Below are 24,799 nucleotides of genomic sequence, written 5' to 3'. Positions count from 1 at the left end.
CGGCGCGGCGCCTGCACTAAAGATGGCGGGCGCGGCCTCGGAGGTGACGTCGCAGCGCTGTGAGGGCGGGAAGGGGCGATGGCGGCGCTGAGGGGTCGGGATGACGGGGCACCCTCAGGCTGGGCAGGGGCTGTGCAGCGCACACAAGCGTGCAGCACACACAGGGGAACACCCCAATCTGCCGCCGCACCGCTGCGGACTGACTGTGCACACTGAGCAAAAACCAACACACGAGGAAGGCTCCAGGATTCCAGAATTGCTGTGACATTACAGAACTCGGAGTGCATTCAGTTTTTTCTAGCAAGACGCATAATATTCATGTTTATGCACGCTAAAAGTCCATCACACCTCTCCTTGTGTGACAGGTGATAAAGCTGTACCACATTAATTCTTCCTCTCCCTGAACACTGCCACAGACAACCACTGGGCGACAGCACCCGAGAGCCAAACTGAAGGAGCGGGCACAGGGATCATTTCCATCGGTACTTCACATAATTGCCCTCCACATCCTCGACACCAAACGACTTTGCTCCTTAACGCCCCAGACACCTCAAGTAGGAACAGGAGATCCCACACTGAGGGTTCCAAAGCCCGGAGCCACAGCCGGAGTGGTGGAGCTCAGCAGCAGCAGGACACTGGGATGTGTATTGGGGAAAAAAACTCCAGTGCTGACAAGTCCAATTAATATTTCAACAAAACTGAATGATAGAATTCTGTATTCAAAAAACAGTTAAATACAGAGATCTGACTACCAAGCTCATGCATTAACTCATCCACGATGAACCAGAAGCAGCGGTGACAACACCCCACAAAAGAATTGGCAAGCGTAAAATGGAAATGACTTTTACAAAAAGGTGCTGAAAGAATGGGATGTTAAATGAAGATACAGGATCACCTACAAGAAAATTGATCGCCATCTTGGAATGCTGCTGAAGGCTAAATTCCAACCATCACTGTCAGCTGGCTCCTGAGACCAACTTCTTGACTGATGCATGGTATTTATCTCACTTAATCAAATACATTACTCTATTTTTATTTATAAGAAAGGAGTGATGGACTTGCATGAGTTCTTTCAATTAATTTTATTGAGTAGCCAAATCTGATAAATTAGCACAGATAAAATAAGCATTTGCATGTGTTACAAATGACTTTTTACAGGAATAAAACAGTGAAAATTACAAACTGTAAAAAGGAGGACAAGTAAATCCTGTCTCAAATTCAGAAGGGGGAAGATTTATAACTTCATACTGAAGATCAAATGTTTGAGTTCAGAAAACAAAGGTTTAATATTACAATATTATACACTACTTTACAAAATTAAATTTACTATAAGGATTACATCCATAATAGTAAACAGAACCTTAAAATCACATTTAATGGTCCCTTAACTTAACAGCCATTCTGCATCTTTGATTAAAATCTGTTAAGAAATTAATTCTAAATAAAAGTGAATCATTCTAGTTATTGCAACACAGTCTATGTGGACTTAGACTCAAATATATTAAATTAAAAACGATAATGAAAGCAAAGTAAAATGGATGGTAACAATGTTGTTCGCTGAACACCAATGTGTCAAATACAGAAATAGCTTAAACAAAAGTGTTCAACTAGAAAAACAGACACACCTCTACCACACATTTGCAGTGGGAGAGTTGTCATGCTGAGATCTAAGTACCAGAGCCACTCTTGCCTACTTTTGCAGTTCATCTTCAGTGTCCTCATTTTTCAACGTTATGTAAAAATGAGAAATCCTAGGTAGTGTGTGTGTCCATCTGCCCTGTGTTGCCCTTACAGCAGTACAAGTGAACCAGCAGGCCTTCCCCACTGCTAGGGAATAAATTAATACAGAATTTCTTCCAAAGAGAAGAGAACTCCAAGAGGGTTCATCGGACTCATCATGTTTTGCTCTGTCAAACTTAGGGACTCCAAAGTTGTTAATTGCCACAAAGACAGACATCTTCAGCCATTAGTCTGGTGTACATAAAGCAATGAGGCCACCTCCAACATTTATGTTTCTTAAAAAAAATAAGGGATATAGTAGCAAAATACAGTCATAGTAACAAACAGACTTTGGGTGGGCTGTTAGATGTAAGGATGGTTTTCAACATCTGGGTGATAATATACCCAAAACACAAGGTTTCAGTCAGAACCTATGCAAGTGCAGAGGTTCCATTTATGATTTTCCCCCCAGGAAAAAAAAAAAATCAGACTGTCAAAACTTAAAAAACCTCTTCACTATGACTAGAAACTGTGCAATTCTCTGAAAAGCTGTTCAAGTAAATATATTCCTGTTTGCTACAGAGGCAGCAGACAGGGAAGCTTAAATTGGTTCTATAATAGGCTTTCCATGCTATTTTAGTCATTGTTCTGAACTTTAGTTTCTTGTGCTCGAGCCACAAGAACAATTTCCCCCAAGGAACTCCTCCCCTGAAGTAAGGCAACTCCTGACAATCACGTGCAGCTACAGCCTGAAATGGGAGCAAATGTTGACCCAAATGTTGACCCCACTGACATTTGTGTCACCAAATGTAAGTGAACTAAGCACAGTACGTTTGACCACTTACAAGTGTACAACCTCTTCAAGTTACTTGCCCCAGGAAGCTGGTTTTGCAAGACCTTTAAGTTTACACTCTTAAACAAAAAAGCAAACCAAGATTTCTCCATATGCAACACTTCCATAGGCATAGGGATACAGCAAGTTAAATACTCTATGTTGGCAGCTATCAATGACAGCCTAATCTTCAAACCAGAACAACTATCAATACACTTCTATAAAGTTATTTAAATACTTTTTGTATATAAATTTTCGATTCAAGTCTGATGTCAGCTTCAATCTGCAGCTCTGGCAGGATCTGAGAGTATATTTAAAGCTTTTATTTGGTGCACACTGGCTTTGGACCTGGGCTCATCACACAGCTACAGTAAAAAACCCCTTCTTTGACAACTTCAGGCATGTCTGCAATGATACACGAATCTTCAAATGCGATATAATAATTTTGGTCTTGGAGAAATAATTTCCTGTTTTAACATCAGAACGTTCAGTGTTGTCTCTAAACATTTGGCCCCAAGCGCTGCCACACAAACACCAGATCTGAGGGGCCCAACATTCAGTTCACGTAAACAACAGCCAAAAGTCTACTGAACGTAAACCAAAACAATAAATCTGAGATAACCTTCCCTGCCCTTCCCCTCCCACAAACTGAAATTAAAATTATTCCTTCTACTGAAGAAAAGCAAAGCTTGCCATCTACCAAGTCTACTCTTGCTGCTGACTCAGCCACCTCATGTAGGGCTCACTCCTCCCCAGTTTTTAAATTAGAATACTGACTTATTAAAAGCTTTATGAATTCAGCCATCTCGTCCAGGTTAAGCTTACCTTTAGTCCTATTAGCCATAATCCAAATCCAAGCACTGGATTCTACACTCCGTATTTGTTCATTTCACAATGAACACTTGTTTCATTGCTACTTTAAGCATTAAGTTGAACATTGAGATGCTCTGTCTGTAATCACTGGATGCACTTAGAAAGAATTTCCCTGCAAATCATGATCAGTATTGTGAGGTTTTATATCTAGCAGCAAAAAAAAAAAAAAAAAAAAAAAAAGGCAAAAAGTTACAGAAATATACATTTTGAACAACAAAGAACTCTTTATTTTACAAAATGTATTTCACCTTTTCAGTATTGCCTTTGTAAATGTACTTCATGCTGCAACTACTTACAGTAAAAACACGATTTGCAGCAAATTAAAGGTGCTCAACCGGTTCCAACAGTTTGATTTTTTTTTTTTTAAGGTACAATATTTATGTAGTTGCACATTTGATTCTCAGATGTGGTCCTTTATTTGCTTTAGTTCGTTGAAATCACAGTGAGAACTTCTCATCAACTGCCTCAGGCCACAGAATTAATGAAGATATTACAAGCACAATCATTCTTTACTGCAAAATCTTTCCTTAAAGAAGTGAGCCAAAGGCCAGTGTTTCATTTATTCACTTGCTGCTGTATATGAAGGAGGAATTCATAGTATGATAAGGCTGATTCTGTTCTGTCTTCAATCATATTTTGCAGAAAACTTGATTTCAATGGACTCTCATCCCTTAAAAATGAAAATAGTGTTTGAGTGAAATAAACATTTGCCAAGAGCTACAGTGCAATACATTGATAAAGTTACAGGCAAAACATTTCAAGAGCTTAAGGACATATGAAAAGTGCATCCCAAAGAGCCCTTAATAGTGATTAATCCTAGTAAGGGCACTTACCAGCATTTACTTCATTTATATGACATTACCTAAAGATTGTTCTGTGACATTTAGTCTTTTATAGTCTGTGGAAATTCTAATTTAAGACAACTCACAACAAGTCATATCTGTTGTCAAATCTGTCAGGCACAGCACACACCATCATTAAAACTTCCATTAAGGAAGTTCAGTATATGATATCCAAATATGTATTGTTGACAGGTTCCTCAAGAAGCACAACAACTTAAAACCCACTTACTTTATTATATATAGTATAGGAAAGAAAGGTCTCTGTTCTCTCAGCCAAGAAACAAAAGCTCGTGTTCTGATGGATTCTGCAGTTTCAAGTTCTGGGAGATGTGTCTAAAAGGCAAAGGGTTTCATTAAAACAAACAGGATATTTTTCAGAAAAACAGTAGAATGAACTAATTGGGCATGAAGAAAACCCAGACAGATAGGTTTTGTGATGTATAGTTTCAGTTCTGTCTTCTTTGAAAGGGCTTCAAACAGTGAAGAGCACTAAACTGCTATCAGCAATTAGCTATCAGAATGATGATGAGTGAGCTGTGATTGATGCCTGTTTTACTGCAGATAAGGATACCCCACTAACCCACTGTGCTCACTGTTTGCAAGTGTTCTTGATCTGCTCCCACAGGTCTGAGAAACTCAGTCACTGTCAGCCTCTTCTTACTGCGTTTTCATGGGAATATATTTTATAAAGTTTCAGCCTGGAGAAACCCCAAGAGGTAACAGCAATTATTTCTTTCCTTGAATCTGGATTTGTGTAACTAGAGGGCTAATATTTGAGTAGTGGTATCTTAGTTCTCATGAAAACATTCTGGCAGCACTGTAAGGCTGGTGTTCAGCAAAGCAAGCACGTACCATATTCTGTGGTATTGAGCCATAATTTGGAACTCCAAGGACTTGGCTGATAAAACCCTGCCCACAGTTCTTCCCGACCCACAGAAACATCACCTGAAAGATACCCATCAATAACAACGTTAGTCCAGCACAAAACACACCCCAGCAGTGTTCTCATAAAGTAAATTTGGATACTTTTTAAAATCTCCATCTCTACCCAACTTACAGAGCCAGCATCCATAAGGTAAGCACCATCCCTGCTCAGCTTCTCCACTGACAGCTGGAGAAGGGGTGGCTGAGGTATAGTTCTGTCATTTATGTTAAGAGCCCCCTAAAAGAAGAAGCAGGAAGAAAACCAGCAGTTCACATCTTGATGCAACAAAACAGAACAGAAGGTTAAATAACAGTAGGATGTGTTACACTGAATACTGAAGCTGGGCCCTTTTTCTCAGTTTAACTTAAGTCATACTTCAAGTGCATAATTTACTAATAAATCCCAATGTTTTATTTAGAGAGAGGGTATTTAATCAACATCTTGGTTAATTAGTTCTAGAACTCGAATGTCAGATTTGTTATCTACGAAAGATGTGATTTCTAAAATTATTCAGGGTTTTACATAAACATTCACTGTTCACAGAAGTGCTTGACATTTTAAAATAAAGGAAGCTGCAGAGGGACAAAAGGTTAAAGCATGTTATGATGTCTTTATATGCATGTGATTTATAGTGCAAGATAATGACATAAGGCAAAAAGTTAAAAAAGTTAGGGAAAAACCTTCCTCATCCATCCATAGCCAGAGCACAGCTTCTCTCCAGAATTCATCAATCCAGTCCCAAACAACAAATGCATAAATGCAACAAGTGGGAGAATATGAAACATTACATTTTAGCTATGCAGCTTTAACGTGGGAAACTTGGGAGCTTCTTAACACAGATTTATTTTCACATCATACAAGTCTTTGCCATCAAACAGACAGATCATGTAGCAATGCAAAGACTCACCTCATCTGTGAGGGTATCGACTCTGTACAGACTGGGATGTGTCATGAGCATGAGGTAAACAAGGGGCTGGTTTTTCACTTGACACATGGTGAAGATCCGTTCATCCAGACGTGTGTTCGTCCCAGTTTGAAATGCTTTCTGCAAACAGTCAGGCATTTAGTTTAACCATTAAAGCAAAGCCAGAGAAGCTGAATTTCACACACCATCTATTGCTTATTTCCAACTTAAGTCGTAGAGATGTGCAGCGAGTATTTTCTTATGGTATTTTACTGCTGCTATTTTATATTCTCTTCAATGTTTCACATACAAATCATACAATTCTCATTTCTGGATTCTAGAATTAACCATGACCCAGCACCATCAATCCACTACAGCTGAGATGAAATCATCCTGCAATGTGTCTCTCTAACATACACCTTAAAAATGCTACTTGATGGAACTTAATTAACATTGGAGCAGGTAACAATTGGCTCCAATGTTCAGAATCTTAGGTCTGGATTTACAAGAAAGAGATAGTCCTGGTTTGTTGGGACAAAACAACAGCTATAAATTAAACAAGGGCTCACTCCTCCCACTTGATTGGGTCACATACTTATAAAGTCTTTTAAATGAACAAACTCGGTGTGAACATGCTGGTTAATTCCTAATCAAGATGTATGAATCCAAAAGTTCTCTCTAAAAGAGAAAGCCAGTTTGTCCAACATTTAAAATTACTTCTAGTATGAGTTCAGAGAAATTCAATTAAAAAATACATTAAGAAAATATTGTTAAATACTTTAAACCTGTTACAAGAACAGCCAGCCAGCTGGCTCTCTTCTGATCCACACTGAACTGCTGTGTGGATCCACATTTCCAGAAAGGCACAAAAATGATTCCTGAAAAAACACTCTCCCACTACCCTGCCACATTCTCTACAGTGATCATTATCTTTAATATTTTGCTATTCCCTTGTTTAAAACATTTACACTTTTGGTTTTACATACACTTCTGAACTGAATCATTCTCCAGCGAAGAACTCTCCTTTCACTTGGAGCTGACCTGCCAAACAATCACCCTCTTACCTGTTTCAAGAGTGCCAGGATGTAGAGTGGGAAGAGGCGCAGGGAGTGGGGGGCGGTGAGCCCGGGCTGTTGGATGCTCAGCACCGATGACCGGTAAGCAGACAAGGAGTCGATCACTGCGTTCACCAGGGCGTCCCGAGCGTCGCTCAGCGTGGCAGACACTGATCTGTCCACAGCTAAAAACAGAGCACAGAGCTCAAGTAAGAGCCTTTTCCTCCCTTGGCAGGAATACAGTCACGTACGTTAACTCTTCTCACTTTATTGTATACTTTGATGCATCCCAACAAGCTTTTACTGCATTCCAGAGGAAGTGATTCAGAAAAAAAGCCAGGGGCCTGTGATGATGCACCAGACTAAGCCTAAGTCCAGGTGACTACACACAGCTCTACTGATACTTAAGCTAAGCATTAAAAACAATACTCTTAGGCTTTCTACTTAGAAAGTACTCTTAGAAAGAGGGAATATTTTCTTCTAAAAGATTTTTCTTTTTTTTTTTTTTCTTCTCCTAGAGGATTATTGCTCAGAGTTTTAAGGATGGGATCCATGCATACCCACACAGGCTCTGAGCACACTTACCCATGTTGGCCAAGAGCCCAGTGATGGCCTGCACGTCTGCCCCCAGGTACACATCACTCAGTGTTGTCACCACAGGTAAGCACATGGTGTGCACACGAATTCGTCTTTCACCTGCAGGAAAAGAAAACCGTTGTCTCCCAACATACTTGTTTTATGAAATACTAAAATGCCACTGTTTGCTCAACCTAGTTTATCATACAAATGGTGAATCAGGCCATTTTCAATAGCCCTTAAAATGATTAGTTCTCAGTTTCTAGGTTAAGCCTACTTATTTTCAGACCAAAACTATGTTTCCCAAGAAACTTCTCGGTCTGAAAGAAGCAACGACATTAATGACATACCCAAGCTGTGATCCTGATATTAAATAAGGCAGTTTGAGTAAGTTACTGCAGCTGAAAAATGGACACAAAGACTCATGTGAACACTGCAGGTGACACCACCTGTACATCTTACCCTTGCTGGACGTGTACAGGAGAGCTGACTGGAAAGAAACAACTTGCATATCAGTCAGACTCTCTTCCACGGACATTTGCACGGCGTATCCCGCGTCTGGGTTCACGTTGGGTAATGACAACAAGTCTGTGGATCTTACAAAGAAGTTCCCATGGAAAGTATGGATGGAAAGCCCTGCAAGATAAGCAAGTATTAATTCAATTTGGGTTTCATAGCTGTGAAATACAGACACTGTTTACACACGTGCCACCAGCGTAGATGGCTCTGTGTCAGAATGTTCCCTCTCAGTGAAATACAGTATCTGCAGAAAAGGCAAATATCCCAAACACACAAGTAATCCAAAGAATCCACACAGCCTAAGAGAAAGCAGGAATTAGCAAGGCAAATCAACACATAACAGTAGAAAGTCTCTAGGTTTTAAAAGGTCCCTTGCTGAAATAGCAGTCCAACAAAATTTCCAGTTTAACCATTGTAAAATGGAACTTAGATGCCAGAAAATATACAGTCTTTAATAAATTGTCTGATCTCTGGTATTGAATTTTACTTTTCTAATCTCTACCTTTTAAGCATTTAAGCTTACAAATCAGCTAAAATACCAATCAAAACATTCCCAAAAAACAGCAAACACCCACTTCCTCTCCGCCCCAAAAATCTAAGAAAGTGAACTCAAACCTTTTGTGCATCTTATCCTCATGACAGCCTCAAACCCAATTTTTCTAGTTAGATATCGTTTCAGCTCCTTTTGCAACTTCTCCACCTGGACAGGGTTGTGTTTATGATGGTAAGACTGGTAGTAATAGACACTACCTGCAGAATACCTGGATATACAACCTGAAACAAAACCAGCACACATTGGAGAGTGCAGACAGTTGCTGCAGCCTTTAAATATACCAGCTGAATGCAATATTCCCTTTAATTATTAAACTGCAAATCACTCTGATAAACAGTTATAGACCTGCATACAGAGACACAGATATAACACAACTATATCTTTAAGTATGTGTGCAGTTTCAGGTGGGAAATAATTTTCCACTGACCTGAAATTGCAGGTACTTGGTCACTTGATAGTTTAGTTAAATGGAGAAGAAAATAATTAAAATGCTAATAAAACTTACTCTAAAGACAATTACACTGATGGTTAAAAGGCATAAAAAGGAGGAAAGTATTTCAGCCACTTATACCAGTATCACAAAAATCCTGACTCACTAAGGGATGATATGAAAGTAACTTCTATTCTAACTAAACATCATTCTATTCACTGTCACTGCTCAGCAAGGATGAATTTGCATCTTGACACATTAGATTAGTTCAAATCAGGTTCATACACTAAACTTTAATGTACACTAAACATTTGCCAAAAGTACAAGAGTTACACACCCCTCAACAGCTTTATATGACTTACCTAGAGAAGCCAAGTCAGAATACTGCCCACTAAGAAGAAATAAATCCACTGCAACCTGTTGCCCTGAGCAGTCCAAGGCTAACTTCTTGTAAAAATCAGTCGATGGTGTCAGGTGTATGTCCTGTTAATACAGGGCAGAATTAAAAAATACAAAGGAAATTCAAACAGATTTATTGCCTGTTTTCAGGGGCACAAATAACTGATTCTCCATCACTGATTACAGCAATATCTTAAAAAAAAAAATCAGATAATTAATCTGTGTTTATATTGCCTGGTTGGCTTTTTTATTCTTTCTACCAAGAAAACCACAAAATTAACCTGGAACAGGCAATCCCAGAACCACCCACATGCACAGAACAGGGCTGCCAGTTCCCCCAACCTTTTTTGCCTTCCTAACCTTTGCAGTTGCTCTTTGGTTTGGCTCTTCTCGTGGCTTCAGTGCTCCCATTCCCACAGTGGGAAGCTGCGTCTGGAAGACAGTGATTCTACCTCCAGTGGGGGACATCAGTTTAAAGGCAGCCTGTAATGCAGGCCCCAGAGCACTCTGAGTTTCCAGGGACTTGGTAAACATCTGTGGCAAGGTCTTCAACAGATCTTGAATTAGCTACAAGTGAGGAAACACAAATATTAAGTCTTGGAGTCTTCAGAGTTTTCTTCTTTCTAGAGCTGATTGCTGAACTACCTAACTGTGTATTAACACTTCTAATATTAAGGTAGTAAAGAAAAAGTCCTAGAAAATTGAAGTACTGCCTTGTTTGAAGTTGGCCAAAGTTTACAGATGAAACCTCTCTTTTCTGTCTCAAACCTGGCATTTGAACAGTAGGTGTTCAAGAGCGTTAAGTAATCCAAGAATTACCAAACATATCCCAAACTATGTCACTAGTTACTTAAGATAGTTCTTAGCTCTTACCTCTTTATTTTCATTTAAATTTACTAATAAGTTTTCTGGCATTGGTATAAATACATCTGGAAGGGAAAAAAAAGTATTTCAGTTATCTTTAAAGAACAATTCCCTGACTGCATTTGCCAACCATTGAAAAAAGCACAGGGTGTCAGTGTATAAACCCATGTAAACACAATTCTGTGGATTTCTTTTTTTTTCCTCATAAGCATTCCTGTGGCTAGAATGCTATGTTAGAGTAGCAATCAACTGGGCTGAAGGATAATCAAGACTATTAAGTAAAACCACAGTGCAAATAATTCCAGTGTTCATTCCACCCTGCCCCACAACATGCTGAAAGATGACTTGAAACAAAAGGCAGCAGGACAAGCACTAAGCACCAGTCACCAGGAAATCTATAGAAATGTACCCAGCATCAGTATTTGGGACCTCAAGAGAAATCCAGATAATTGTCCAAATTAAACCAGGAGTTAGGAAGGCTGGTTGCACGTTTTAAGTCATGAGCAGCCCCAGCACTGCTCAGGGAGACATCAGGGAGATGACTTCATAAAGGAACACACACATGTGCTACTCCTAAAGGCATTACCAGAGAGATTAATGATCTGACCTACAAACTCTCACAAGATATACATATTTTTAAAGGCTGTCATAACAGGCAGTCATTAGTAGATACTAATCACAGAATTTATTTCTGCATACCTTCAATATCTGAAACTATAAGCATCTGAGGCTGAGAGAGACCTTCCTGAAGGCTGTAGAAATGGATTGTGCTGTCAAATGTTATGAAGCCTATTTTTGTTCTAGTGTTCCCAGGAAGCCTGAAAATGAGACATATGGTGTTCAACAAGATGAAATTTCATTTCTGCAGGCTTTTTTTTATTTTTAAACATCCACTGCATCTCTCCATGGTTATTACAAAGTAGCTTCACAGCTACACTGCAAAAGCTTGACTAAGTCATTGTGGAGATTAAAAAAAAAAACAACAAACAACAAAAAAGTAGCTCATAGCAGAGTCACCTAGCAGACATGCAGGAACCTTAAGAGGGCAATCAGAAATGGAAAAGGGAGAAATAAACTGCAAAATACCAAGCAGCATTTATATATGTTCAAAGAGCATGTATTTTATGAAAAGTTTATTAGCTGTATGACTTCTTTCAGCAAATGCTTATCTAAATTTCAGCTTTTAAAAAATACAGTTCAAAAGATCTCATAAACATGACGTTTATATTCTTTTGGGGATTGGTGAAGCAGATAGGAGAGTCAGACTGAAAAACACGCCTCAGAATTATCTTTTATACTGGTGCAGCTGTGATGGGAAAAAAGACTGCAGCTTTATGGTCCATTTTAACACACCACTGGCCAACACCAGGATATATCTCTTCTAGACAGGAAGGACTGGCATGTTGGTGTCTATTACAAGTTTCTTAAGAGGAATGAAAATAGGAGATTTTAAGAAAAAAAGTACTTACAAGTCAAGATTGTCTAACAAGGTCTGGCAGACTGTATTCAAGTATCCTGTCTCAATTGCATTGTGAGAGACATCAAACACAAAGAGGTACACGGGTGGCTGAGGTGGACGCAGCTGAGCAAAGAAAAGATTACCTTTAATTTTCAAATAACACTCACTACGTTAGGTTTGTTCATTCCACTGCAAGTTTAAACTCTTAAAACAGCACACAGATGACAGCTAAAACTTCTGAATGCATCTGCCTCTCATTTGGTAATAGAGAATTCCAGTTTTCTTCCAGAAGATCTACTAATACCTACATATTTAAATACAGAACAACTCTGACATCATAATTGTTTAGAAGTGAACTATCTGAAGTTCACCCTAATAGTTCTCTAATACACTACTTGAAGCAAAAACTGTTCTACTGAGCTGGAAAGCATCTTCTGTAACAAAGTTTTTTCTGACTTCCCTCTGAAAACAAAGCAAAGGGAGAGAATAACTAAAAGTAACTAAAAGTAAATAAAGCCTTACCATGTATTCAGATGGAGCCATAAACTCAATAGTAGCATTCTGGACTTCAGGTCTTTTATGAGGTTCTCCATAAACTCTTGTCACAGGATTATACAGGAATTCTTCGGGAACTATGCAGGTAAGTTTATATGTTAGTATTTCACACTGGTACTGGCTGTGCTGCATTTTAAAACACATATATCTTTTGTAGCTGTTGGGCAACACTTCTTGGAGAACTACACTAGGCAGGGCAGCTATTTTGTCACCTGAAAGGATACTCTGGGGGACCACTTGGGCTTACTGTGCTTCTCTAGTGACACCACTGCCATTGGGAAACACTTCTCACGACTCACAGCCCAGCAGGACTCGCAACAACCCCAGCACTGACTTGGCCAACAAGTAACAGTCTCAAAGGCCAAGGTAGGAAAGGTGAACTGTAACCCTTTAAATCAATAAGCACATTTAAAACCTACCATCATTCACTCTATAGCACAAATTGCATTTCCACCTCCTTTGGTCTAGAAAGCTGACAAAAGGGTTAATGTAGGTCCGGCAGGAACGGCATCTCACGATAATACTGGAAGTGACCACTGGCAATTGCTGGAAGAGAGAAGCTTCCTGTTTTAAAGCATCACCACACTGCAGCTATTCATCTACAGCAACAACACTGCTTCCTGGCTAGCTGCTCAAAGCACTCTTGTGGAAGGAAGGAGCACTTCTGCATCCTCACAGCATCCCTACAATTCCTTAGTGTAACAGGTAGGAACTGAGCTCTAACATATTTGATTGGGTAGGTTTCCTTTCCAAGCCTCTAAAGTCTTGAATTTTATGATGGTTTAAGACCAAGTCCTACACCCACTATAGATCAAAAATCAGGGGCAGAAAAGCCAATTAATTAAATTGTAAAAAAAACCCAACAGCGTTTAAAAGAGGCACTGTTGAATTCACAGTCTATCCAAGGACATCCAAACCCCTTTGACTTTGTCAAGTCTTAACTGAGTTTAGAATTAGTACTAGGTTTGGTATAGGAAATCAATAACTACAACTGATATGTGACAAGATAAACTGGAATTTAGATGTGTTGTCTTCTGTCACAGTTCCAGGGCTGTGCTGTCTCTATACTTTTGGTTTTTTAAGGTTTGAGAGTTGGGTTTTTTCATTAAGAAGTGGTAGGGAGAAATAATTTAGGAAAATTACAGTGATCTGGATGGAACAGGGAAATGTCAGTTACTATGGTAATTTTTCTGGGCCAAGATACCTGCCCTTGTTTTATAATTCACTGTCCAACTCTGGACTCTGGTAAAGGCACAGTTGATATTTCAGCAGTTGAAAGTTTTGAATATTTGTCATACCGATAAGTCTTTGAAAGGATGAAGCAGGAGCCCCAAAGGAAGTTTGGCTTTATTCAATAAGGCCTGAGTTTGAGGAATGTTAGTCAGGGTACAGCGGAACAACCTACATGGAGGACAAAGGGTTATTTTCAGAGGCTTTCAGAAAATAAATTATGATTTCAGTAGTACAGTATATTTTTCTAGAGCTGGTGATGGTGAATTTCCATTTCCAGATAAAGGATCTTCTCCATCTCTGTCACATCATTTTGTTTCTCTGAGCTTGACACATAAACCATATTTTGAGTTCTTATGTTATTTTATACAAATGCTCTTTACACTGAGTTGAGTGTTAGTTTAGTCACTTAAGTCAAAGTTAAGCCTAACAACTTTCAAAGTTGCACCAAATCTTTATATATGAAGCGTTATTTTGGAATAAATCAGAACCAGCAAAGTTTAAAAAGTTGTTTTAAAACTTGGTAACTAAAAACAACCCCACAGTCATTTTCTGAGGGTTCAGCACTCGGGTGTTTCTGCAAAGAGCAGATGTGCATGGCAGGTTTGCAAATCCAGTCCAGCTTGTTTGCATGAACAGCGTCCCAAAGGCACTGTTGTTTCCTCTGTCATAAAAAGATTTGCAAAGCAGGACTACCTGGCTACACACAGTTTGGCTGGTCTCCTCAGAGAGATGACTTGAATAACCAACTGCCAGCCTTTTGTCTGATATTTCATTTATTCTGTTGTTTTAAAAGGTTACCCATATTTCTGCATTCACAATCTTTTTGGTGTACCTCACTTGAATTACTTAATTCCTATTTTATATCTTTTCTCAATCATACTACCAGCTATAATGTTTTTGTACTCCACCTATCTATAGCTGCCTTGCAAGCAACATATTTTCCCTCATACTTTCTACACAAATAATTTTCCCAACTTCAAAGTTAAACCCACTTACTGCCTTTATCTTAACACAATGAAGACCAACTTCAATATTTCCTACTCACAGAGTTAAGGAAATAGTTTGTAAAGTTATGTTTACAAGCAGAAGTTTATACTTCTATTTATTTTGATGAATTATAGCAAACAGACAATCTTACTCAGGATTACAGTTGAGCTTCTGGATGTCTTCTTGTAAGTTTGGGACAGGAGCCTTCAGGAGGGTCGTAGGAAGAATATTCCTTTCTTGAAGAAGATTCACAGGTCTTAACCCTTCTTGCTGTAGACTCAGGCCACCCATTGATGCAGTTAAGTGGTTAGTGCCCAGGGCAGGCTACAGTCAAATAAAAATTCAGAAATTAACACCAATTATTTGGCTGAAACCCACAGTTCATTTCAAAAGTAAACATATTTCCCTTTCAGTTTGTTTTGTTCATGTATTAACTGCCATTGTATTGATATATTTAGAATATTACTTGTTACACAAACTTGGACTTAGACATGTAACATGGCAGAGGTAAAAATTTGTTACATTTGCTACAAAGCTCTTGAAATGTTGCTCAGGTCGCTTTCAAAGTTCAGCAAAAAAACCCCAAATACTTCAGCTGACAATGAGAACACAAGGGAAGAGAAACATGCCAAAAGCAGCTGAAAGAAACATCCTGAACAGATGTGAGGATAGAACACTTCAGATAGAGCTGGCACTTCAGAAAGGCACAGGCAAAAGCATTAATTCAGGCTACATCCATCCTCTTAGAACAAATGGTGCTTAAACAGGGAACCACAGAACCAGCACCTTAGAGATGTACAACACACACCAATCATCCCTTTTCTTTACCCACACACACAGGTAGTACTGAGATTAAAAACCAGACAGTCTTTACCTGGTGGAAATGTTTTGATCCATCTGGATATTGCAAAGCAGCTCCGTGCATTCCTGGTGCTCCAGGAGGAGAAGGATGTTGGTAGCCTGGGGGTAAGGCAGGGTAAGAATACCCAACGCTTCTATTCATCTTAAGATTCGGGGCAGCAGGAGAATGATGTGGAGTTGCTGAAAGCAGAGCAGACAAAGACTTAATTGCTGAGGAACTGTATCTTACTCAGGGCATCAGTACAGCTGGAGAGCTGCTTTAGTTTCTAAGTGTAAATATTACAACTACTGTCAATTCTGCAAAGTGCTCTCACCTGCTTTGTGTGTTACAGGCAAAGACATGCTAACTGTCAATGCTTCAAATTTCATATTTAGCTTCCACACAGGCACTGAACCAAGTACATATGTTTGTACATAAATGCTTAAACTTCTATCTTTCCCAGACTCTTAAAAGTTACTGTTTTTTACTCCCCAAGCCTTACCCATGAGGCCACCACCTTCTATTGCATCGTAGCTGTTTTGCACCACAGACCCATCACTGGCAGCAGATGCAGCATCACCTTTGAAGGAAAAGGATCAGAAAAAAAATTCACAAGTTATGAAGATGTTTTAATGAGTTAACTGCAAAACAATCCTACTTGCTGGATGAATATTTAGGTGAGCATAATTTGGATCTACTTTGGTTTTGTCCCAGGACAAAACTGAATTAAATAAACACTTTGGCCTCTTTCTCACCCTTCCTTTGTGACCTCAACAAAGAACATATATAAAACCTCACAATCTTTTTTCAAGGTTCAACCACCTTCTGCGATTCCTTTCCATCAGGTGTTTGCCATAACTTTCCACGCAGTAAAGGGTCAGGGGACAGCTTAGGTACTGAGTTCCCTGACAAACTTTTTCCACTGATAATTCACAGAAACACCAAATTCCCTTCACTTACACACTTGGTCCAGTATTGGTCACCAAACAGCAACAGTTCTGATAGGGTCACATATCAGTCAAGACAGAAATTCCATCTGAGATAAGAAAACCTTGAAATTGAGAGAGTGCTCCCAAAGGACAGTTTCTGGTAAGCTAACTATGTCTAAATATACAAACACAATTATCTATCGCTAAGGAGAAGTAGGTTCTCAAATTATTTTTATTATCATTAAAATCTTCAAAGATGACCCAATAAAAAGAACTCACATCATACACTGAATCTTGCAAGAATGCAGCAGTCAACCTGCTTCCTAGACTAAACATTTTTATTTCTCCAGGGCTACGAAAATGTTTCTTAATTATGAAGAAAATATTTTCTAAGCAAAAGCTGTTTCTAATGCATTTAATACATTCTAAATTAAGCTAAATCTGAATCTACTATTCTTGTACTCACACAGCTACCACACACAAGAAACTGTCAATCTAACATGCAAGGAACCAACGGCTCTGACAGAATAAACTATATATGTAAAAATAAAGCTGCTGACTAGCACGTGGCCCTATCTAGAATGGGCACTAAATACCATCCAGCTGCAGTCTGTCTGATACAGAGCCCTGAGGAGTTCCTAAACAATGGCATGTTTGTGCAAGGCCCACAGCAGACACAGAAAGTCAGGTATCTGTCTTCAACAGCTGACACTTAACAGCCTGCAGTAACTTCCTTCAGAAAATGAACAAATCCAAGATGTGTGTTTCAGTGGTTTTACACAGAGGGGAAGAATAAGATACAGCTACCAAGAGATTGCAGGGTCCACAGTTTAGCTCTCCCTGCAGAAAAAACAATATGGCAAATTATGCATAGACTTTGTCCCCACAGCAGTCAGGAGTGCAGAGAAATCAGAATTTCACTATCATTTTAGAACACAACAAAGAAAAAACACAATACCAACCATGGGAGACATGGCCATGTTAAACAGCACTTGAAAATTAGTTAGTTCTTAAAATTTTATTAACATCTGTCTACAAGAAGTATTTTACTTCCTTCCAGGTCCTTACCTGCTCCTTTCACATTAAATTATTAGCTGTATTAGTACCAATTTTACAATTCGAGTCTCTAATAGAACAATGTGCTTGACTTCAAAGGTTGCCTATTACAGCAAATTGCCATGTTGGAATTCAACATAAAGAGCAGATGATTTCTTACCTTCTCTATTTGCAGCTGAATTTAGCAGAGACTGTGCATTAGGGGGTCCTGCTACTGCTGTTGGCGGCCTTGGTGGACCTCCAACTGGTGGGGGTCCTAAAGGTGGCCTTGGAGGGTGGAGTGGAGTTAAAGGCTGAGTCACTGGTGGAGGTGCAGATCCTGTAAAGAAATTAACCTTTAGGAAGAGTTTAACCCAGCTGAAAAAAGTCACCTAAGTTTTGTTAGGAAAACACAGGGGCTGAACTCTAAATATTCCTCTTATTCAGAGGATAAACAGCATGAGAGACATAAACCCTAATGTGTGTAGAAGGTCTCACAACTTCAGGTTGTTTCTCAGGCTGGGTTCCTGTAGCTGTTGATCTGTCAGCTTTTTGTTGCTATTGTTGGCAAGAATTTCAAGAGGTACAGAAAGCATTCAAACTTCATAACTGAGTCTGGAGTGATCACCAAATGAGCTAAATTAAAAGTGATCATTGTTCTACAAAAAAATACCAAGGAAATCGCTCAGGAGGATTCACCACTGAATGGATATTATTCCAAACACTTGCTCTCACTTCACATGCCACTTTCCAAAATCTCCCACCATTTTCCTCACTAACTCCAGAGTTATTCCAATTCAGTGCCAGAAATAGTTTCATAAATTTTGTGAGCTTAGGACATTTTGAAAGGCATAACAAAATTAGTCAGGCATATAACAAAAAAACTAGCATCAAGAAAAGTCTCTAATGAGGCTAAAAGCACTTCACAAGAAAAATTATTAGCTTTTACATGGAAAATATTTCTGTACTTAATTCCTGTTCGCATGCTCAGTCAGAAAAACCTCTGTAACAACAGACAGCAGTTTGGCAAAGAGAAACTTGAGTATTAACCGTGTTTCCACAATAATCACAAGTTGCATAATAGAGCTATTTAGTGTTAGAAAAGCTTTACCACTGCATATACCAGCAGTCAAGCAGCAGGAACAAGTCTCAGACTTTTAGAGTACTTTCTAAAGACTGACAATTATCATCAAATGTGAAAATTGCAAGTTTGGAGGGAGGAAGTTTTACATTGAACTTTTCATTTTGACAGCACAGAATACTTTTCAGTTTTCTTTCCAGGCTGTGCTCCAGTTTTTTGCATCAACCTGACTTAGGCTGCTCAGAAAACAACCTGAATCAAGTGATTACAGAAAAGCTAACCATGCTAAAAGGAGACCAAGCTAAAAGAAGACCACGCTCACTAAACAGAACTATAGTTCTTAACTGCGAAGTCCTGGACTGAAACATGTTAATGCTCCAAGAGCCACCCCAAGGAATGGTGAAGGTCACAGAAACACCGTCCCAAAACAATGAGACACCATTCAGGAGTTACCTGCTTCAGCCAACTGAAACACCCAACCTGTGCACAGAACTTCTACTTCTACCCCAAAGAAAGCACCCCAGTATTTCCAATGGCTGTATCTGCTTTGAGTCTTGTTCCACAAGCTAAGTGCCACTGCAGAGTCAATTCTATCCTCTTTATTTCAAAAGGACACTGAGAAATGGACATTGCTAAGACATCCAGAGGGGATGGTTACCTGGCTTCATGTAGCTGTTCTGAAGCTGGGGACCTCCCGGAGAAGCAGCATATTGGTAACTCCCTGGGGGATTTGTACTTCCTGACAATGACGACGGTGGCTGAGCTGACCCTGGCCCTGGCCCATGAGCCAAATGGCTTGTTTGAGCCCCAAGTGGCTGACTCACAGGAGGCTGGCTGTACTGCCAGTTTGAAAGCACCGGTGGGCTGGCTCCAGGGGGAAAGCTTCCAGCAGAAGATAGAGCAGCTGAGTTCTGTAACGCGGGCGGCAGCAGCACTTGCGGAGCAGGACCTGTCTGTGGTACTGGTGACCCGGAGAAAGCTGGCACTGGGGGTCTGTTCAGAGTCTGGCCAGGTCCTTGATAATTGTTTAACTGAGAAACATTCTGAGAGCCACTATAGTTATACTGTCCAGGAGACTGATGTGGAGGAACCTTCGCCGGCGCCTGATGGGGGTACGGTCCTGGAACCGCAGGGTTGTATCCCTGGCCATCGGGTGAATGCATCAGCTGGTTCTGAACAGGGCCTGCAAGAAAGAAAACTACACTCTTTAGGAAGTCAGTGTGGTGCATCACTTCTGAAAATAAGAGATGTTTTCCTTGGGATTTTATGAGTCTCCAGGCCATTTAAACAGTCAGGTGTGACAGAAGTATTGCTACAGGGGACATGAATTTGGCAGTATTTTGCTATCAACACTTAGATCTTTGTTTTGTTCTACAGTAGCCTTGCAACCACTAGGCATTTCATGCTCCTGGACTGAAATTCACCCAGGATACCATTTGAATCTTCAGAAACACCCAAAAGCAAGCTGACCACAGAGGAGCACTCTCACACAGCTGACAGCAGCACATGAGCAGACCGAAAGCGGAAGATCCATTGCGTAATAACTCCATTTCACATGACGACTGACATCTACTTAAACTTCAGCTTACCACAAAGACACCACCAGCCAGCTCCAGCATAGGTCACCACGCTACTTCTCAAGTGACAGAGTTAATCTATGAAAGTTTCTGCAGTTAATTTTAGTAAGAGAACTATTCATACGCATGTGAGCGGCCTACTGTCACCAACACGGAATGAAGGGTAAGTTTATCATAAAATAATTCACCAGTCAGGAAAATAAAACTTGATAGGTTAATGATGCTCTTTATGCATTTGTGGGTTGGTATAGCTCTGCTGAGTTTTACTCATTTGAAGAAAAAAAATTGAAAAAAGGGTTAATAACTCTGCAAATAGTAACCAACACCGGCAAGGGCATCATCCGATTTCTGCTTTACCAGGGAACACAGAGATACAGAATCCCAAGAGATTTCCACTGCAATAAGAGCTCCATCAAGAAAGGTACTACTACAGGTTGTCCATACCATTGCTACAAAACAGACATCCTGAAGAGAGGCTATAAATTCTCTGAAATCCTTCTGAGCACAATGCACTAGATACTGCATGCCCAGCCAGCCACGACTCCTTCAAAATTACCAAAAGTCTTCCCAATGTTGTATTTTTCTGTTTAGCCAGTCACATTGTGGCTCTCCTTGTCCTCTAAACACACAGCTTGAATACTGGAGACATTCCACACACACAGTTATACATGTGAGAGCAGAAAAGAACCTCTTTATGGCTCAGAGTTAAGATTCTTTTCTTTGCAACCCTTTACTGTTTTCCAGATTTCCAGATTTAGTTAATATTTGAACAATTTTTTTGAACCTAGATAAACAAAAGCACTTAATTCTCCAGACCAGAAATGCCTGCAGGATTCAACACTTAAATTTTAAAAAAACATGTCAGAGATATTAGCTTGGACAATGAATACAGATATATAGATATCTATCATATGAGTACTTGTGGTGGTTTCACTCTAGTTCCTTCCTGGTTACAAGCTGGTCTCCAGGAAGGCCTAGAGTGAAACCACCACAGTACTGGAAACAGCTGCCACCAGAATGAAGTCACAGAATTTCATTTAACATTAAACCAAAGACAGCTGGTTTCCTACTGAAACATTCTAGTTAAGTTCTGAAAAGTGAGCAAGTTCACGTTTCCATGTTAAAACAACTTTGAACTCAGGCTATTCTAACAATAAATTAAGCTAAATGCAGAATACATTGAAATTCTCAGTTAGGACAAACACTGCACTGGTCATTCAGCTCCTCAATCCCTAGGAAGCCTTAGGCTCTGGGTCACAGACAGGTGGTAATTCAGGGAATATTGCACAGATCCACACTAACTACTACAGTGCCAGTGATCTCATCCTCACTCCTCTACTATTTGTGCATCAAAAGTACACACCGTCCATTCCCCACCCATTAATTTCAACATGCAATTTATGATTCAGTTAGGAAATCCAGTTATAACCTACTGTCCTTACAATGCTGCTCATGAATCTTTGCAATCAGTCATTCTCTACAATCAGTGGTGGCTCACAAAGATGAAAATGCTGTTATGACTCACCTCCAAAAATTACCCTGCAGTGTATCAGATGGGTTTGCAACAATCAATTTACAAACCCCATTGTCAATGAAACTCGCTAACTTTAAAAATGATGGAGAATTCTTATGTGATGCCAAACCTTCTGTCTGCATTCACACACACACTGATGCAACAGCATTACCATAAGCTGTATGAAAAATACAGAACAAATACTAATTAATTTCCTAACTTGATTATTCACCTTCAGGCACAACTCTGTAGCCCAGACAGGAACCAAGAGTACTTGGATTGCTCTCTTATGCACTGTTTTCCTGCTTGAGGATAAAACAGAAATGAGGTGATACCCAAAGCCGACCAACTTGATATTTTCTGTGGCACCTTACCACTACTACTACTAAAAAAATATAATTCACCACAGCACAATGTTTCAAATGTCAATTTTTAAAATCAGAAGGATGACAAAATGTCTCGATACCCTCGTGTAGTTCATGTTTCCAAGACAAGCCTGCATAAAGCTGCCAACAAAGCTAAAGAAATAGCACTGAGGGGCAAATCTGCTCTACAAAGGGTTTCACAGCACACAAAAACTGCTCAGGACTCGCTGGTTTGTTGCTGCCAGGCTCCCATCTTGACCTGACCTCTTTACTGAGGCCCATCAAAGAGCATCTGGGCCCCCCAGCTTTCCTCAAGTGCTGCTGGGTTTTGTGAAGCCAAGAACAAACAAGGAATTCTGTGTAGGCTGAAGAGCTACTTCACCTGCGCTAGACACTCAAGAGACCAGAGAGATGAGTTAGTAACAGAAGAAAGGCCACCTACTTAACAGCACAAGACACCTCTAGAGCAACAGAAGGTCATTTAACGTTTCTAAGAGCTCAGGAATGGCACCAGAACATATACGAATGTTGCCTGGTGGTTTTATAAAATGGTCAAAGTACTAATGAAGAAGGCCAGGATCCAAGTCATATTTTCTGCCACACACAATTTCACTGCCCCCTACTCCAAGCCAGTTCTTTAGCACATCACTTTCACCAGCCACAAGCTTTCCAACCTCCAGGGAGATGCAAGGATAAACACTCTGAAAAGTTACATCCCAACAGATGCCACGGGATCAGTCACCACCAGTGACTCCAACCCACTGGTTTCCAAACCCTCCTAAAGCACCTCATTAAATGCCACGTTAAGATACCACATAAGAAGAGCAAAGCAGTTCTAAAAGAATTTTTCCTCCTTCTTGTTTGCACTTCAGATCTATCAACTGGAAAGCAAGCTAGAAACCTGCCGTTAAATGAAAGCAGAATCCTGGCCCTATTAAAAGCCAAACAGGAATGAAGGAGAGGAAGGTTGTTGCCAAGCAACCCGATGCTCCTGCTAAACAATTTCCTGGTCAGCACATGGTGCTGCTCTGATAATTCACTGCCTTGGTGGACAGGCAGGGAGTTACCTGCAAACAGCTCAGCAAGCAACAAGCTGTGAGGAAGGGCTGACAGCCATATAACAATCCATCATTCTGCTGACAGTCTTCTTTCCTCACAGACCAGCCCCACTACAGCACTCTCAACGCTGTTTTATAAAGCTGTCAAGGATCACAGCACCTTCTCAACATGTATCTTAAACAGTGCTAAGAGCCATCCATGCTTGAGCAATCTGATTTATTTGAAAGACCAGCAACCCAAATCTTACCTCTAACATACTCTAACAACTGTCTGACTCTTTTACCTAGCATTTGCATAGCTCTACATTTCAGTTCTTTGTTTTTCATGCACCTGACAGCTGAGTAGCCTGAAATTCCTCTTCCTCCGACTGCCTCTCCAGAACTTTCATTATGTGCTTAATCTGACACCAGGGAAATCAGCAAACATAAAGCACTGCCAGCCTGTAAATCATCCCACTCAGTCACTCCATTAGCTAAGGCTCCCTTTGTGCAGGCTCTGCTCAGACCATCAGCTCCCAGAACAGAGCCTCTCTCCCCACACTGCTCTCCCACACTTCCCACTGCCTTGACCCCAGAGGCAACTCCACAGTTATTTGTGAAGTGTCATTTTGCTGATGACTTTGAGGAAAAGCAATAAACGTGCTGGGAAGGAGGGGGGGGGGGGAATCAAAAGATCTCATTATAACTGAGTTGCTTATGCTGCAGCAGAGCTACTGAGACACACAAGTGTATAATTAAGGAAGCAAGTGCAGAGGATGTGGGGTGTGTGTGTGAAATCAGGAGACACAGCAGCACAGATTTGCACACATACAGCGAAAACAGATACAGACAGAAGGCTGGCCTTGTATGTCTTTATTTCTAGCTTAAAACACTGGCTATAAGCTGTTCGTTTTCACCTTGAGTATCTTAATTTCATAAAGGTATATTTCGCGAGGAAGAAAGTCACTAGCACCTTCCCAGTTCGCAGCACAGGGGAGCAGATAACGTCGGCTTTACGGGAATGACAAGATAAGGGAGCCCGGCCGTGGCGCAGGTTGAGCTCAGCGATAACCGCGGTGCCACACGTACAGCGCCGCTCCAAGGGTCAAACCCCGGGCTGTCACCGCGGGGACCCCGCGTGACACCGGGCGTACCGGGGGCGCTGGGCACGAACAGAGATGAGAATGAAGGGTTCCCGTGCCCGATGAGCCGCTCTGTGTTTGTCTCAGCGACACCGCGGTCCGGGCCCGCTCCCGGCTCACACACGGAGCCGGCGCCGCTCCCGCTGCTTCCCCGTGTCCCTACTCGATCCCGCCGCGCTCCCCTCGGGCCGCGGGTGTGTGGGAGTCGCTGAGGGCCCCGCCGAGCCCGGCCGGGTGTCCCCCAGCGAGCGGGGCAGCGAACGGGCCGCCCCGGAACCCCCTCCCCGCGCTCTGCCCGCGGGCACCGGCCCCGCGCCCGCGCTGCCCCGGGGGAGCGGGACGAGTCCGGAACCGCCCCCGGGGCTGCCCTCGCGCTCACCGTTGGTGTAGGGCCGTTGTGGGCCGGTCGGTGCCCCGGGCTGGGCCATGGCTCGGCCGCCGCTCCCGCACCGCCCGCGGGCCCGGGCGGGGGCACCACGCACCGGAACCGCCGCGCGCGCAGCCGCACTGCCGACACGTGGCACTTCCGGGAGCAACGCTGCGGCTCCGCGGGG

At 41.1% G+C, this 24,799-nt stretch overlaps 1 protein-coding gene and 2 long non-coding RNA genes across 6 annotated transcripts; 2 read left to right on the top strand and 1 right to left on the bottom strand.

The window, feature by feature from the left end:
- Window positions 1-8,946, top strand: LOC114002015. Its single transcript, XR_003545733.2, has 3 exons — window positions 1-995; window positions 4,892-4,982; window positions 7,669-8,946. It is a non-coding gene; the product is annotated as an uncharacterized LOC114002015 (long non-coding RNA).
- Window positions 3,625-24,731, bottom strand: SEC24A (SEC24 homolog A, COPII coat complex component). 4 transcript variants are annotated; one of them, XM_027747653.2, is made up of 23 exons: window positions 24,625-24,731; window positions 19,270-19,794; window positions 17,712-17,870; window positions 16,069-16,146; window positions 15,600-15,766; window positions 14,877-15,049; window positions 13,804-13,906; window positions 12,925-13,051; window positions 12,473-12,582; window positions 11,961-12,073; window positions 11,191-11,309; window positions 10,501-10,556; window positions 9,988-10,194; window positions 9,591-9,711; window positions 8,861-9,019; window positions 8,189-8,362; window positions 7,736-7,846; window positions 7,160-7,335; window positions 6,099-6,236; window positions 5,324-5,428; window positions 5,119-5,211; window positions 4,496-4,599; window positions 3,625-4,094 (listed from the first exon to the last, which is right to left on the bottom strand). In XM_027747653.2, the coding sequence occupies exons 1-23, from the start codon at window positions 24,671-24,673 to the stop codon at window positions 3,980-3,982; spliced, it is 3,282 nt and encodes a 1,093-aa protein (XP_027603454.1). In that variant the 5' UTR covers window positions 24,674-24,731; the 3' UTR covers window positions 3,625-3,979. The 4 variants fall into 4 exon arrangements, with proteins under 4 accessions (XP_027603454.1, XP_039246934.1, XP_027603455.1 ...); XM_039391000.1 differs by having other exon boundaries at window positions 17,712-17,864; XM_027747654.2 differs by lacking the exon at window positions 24,625-24,731 and adding an exon at window positions 24,258-24,526.
- LOC120325249 lies at window positions 12,241-20,370 on the top strand. The gene is made up of 3 exons (XR_005567154.1): window positions 12,241-13,210; window positions 16,063-16,243; window positions 18,800-20,370. It is a non-coding gene; the product is annotated as an uncharacterized LOC120325249 (long non-coding RNA).
- Window positions 24,732-24,799: the final 68 nt, after the last annotated feature.

Source organism: Pipra filicauda, unplaced genomic scaffold, assembly GCF_003945595.2.
Source record: "Pipra filicauda isolate LSUMZ 115617 unplaced genomic scaffold, ASM394559v2 scaffold89_size2521313_pilon, whole genome shotgun sequence".
Classification (NCBI taxonomy): Eukaryota; Metazoa; Chordata; class Aves; order Passeriformes; family Pipridae; genus Pipra; species Pipra filicauda.
Note: the sequence above shows the minus strand (reverse complement) of the source record. Positions and strands in the feature narration are given on the sequence as shown.

What these genes read in the sequence shown, in the direction of transcription:
- SEC24A (XM_027747653.2), bottom strand. Translation starts at nt 24,673, where the DNA reads ATGGCCCAGCCCGGGGCACCGACCGGCCCACAACGGCCCTACACCAAC. An exon ending in GATCAAAACATTTCCACCAG is followed by an intron (nt 15,050 to 15,599) that starts GTAAAGACTGTC and finishes ATTTGACTGTAG; the next exon opens with CCTGCCCTGGGCACTAACCA. An exon ending in CCTATACTATATATAATAAA is followed by an intron (nt 4,095 to 4,495) that starts GTAAGTGGGTTT and finishes TTCATTTTTAAG; the next exon opens with GGATGAGAGTCCATTGAAAT.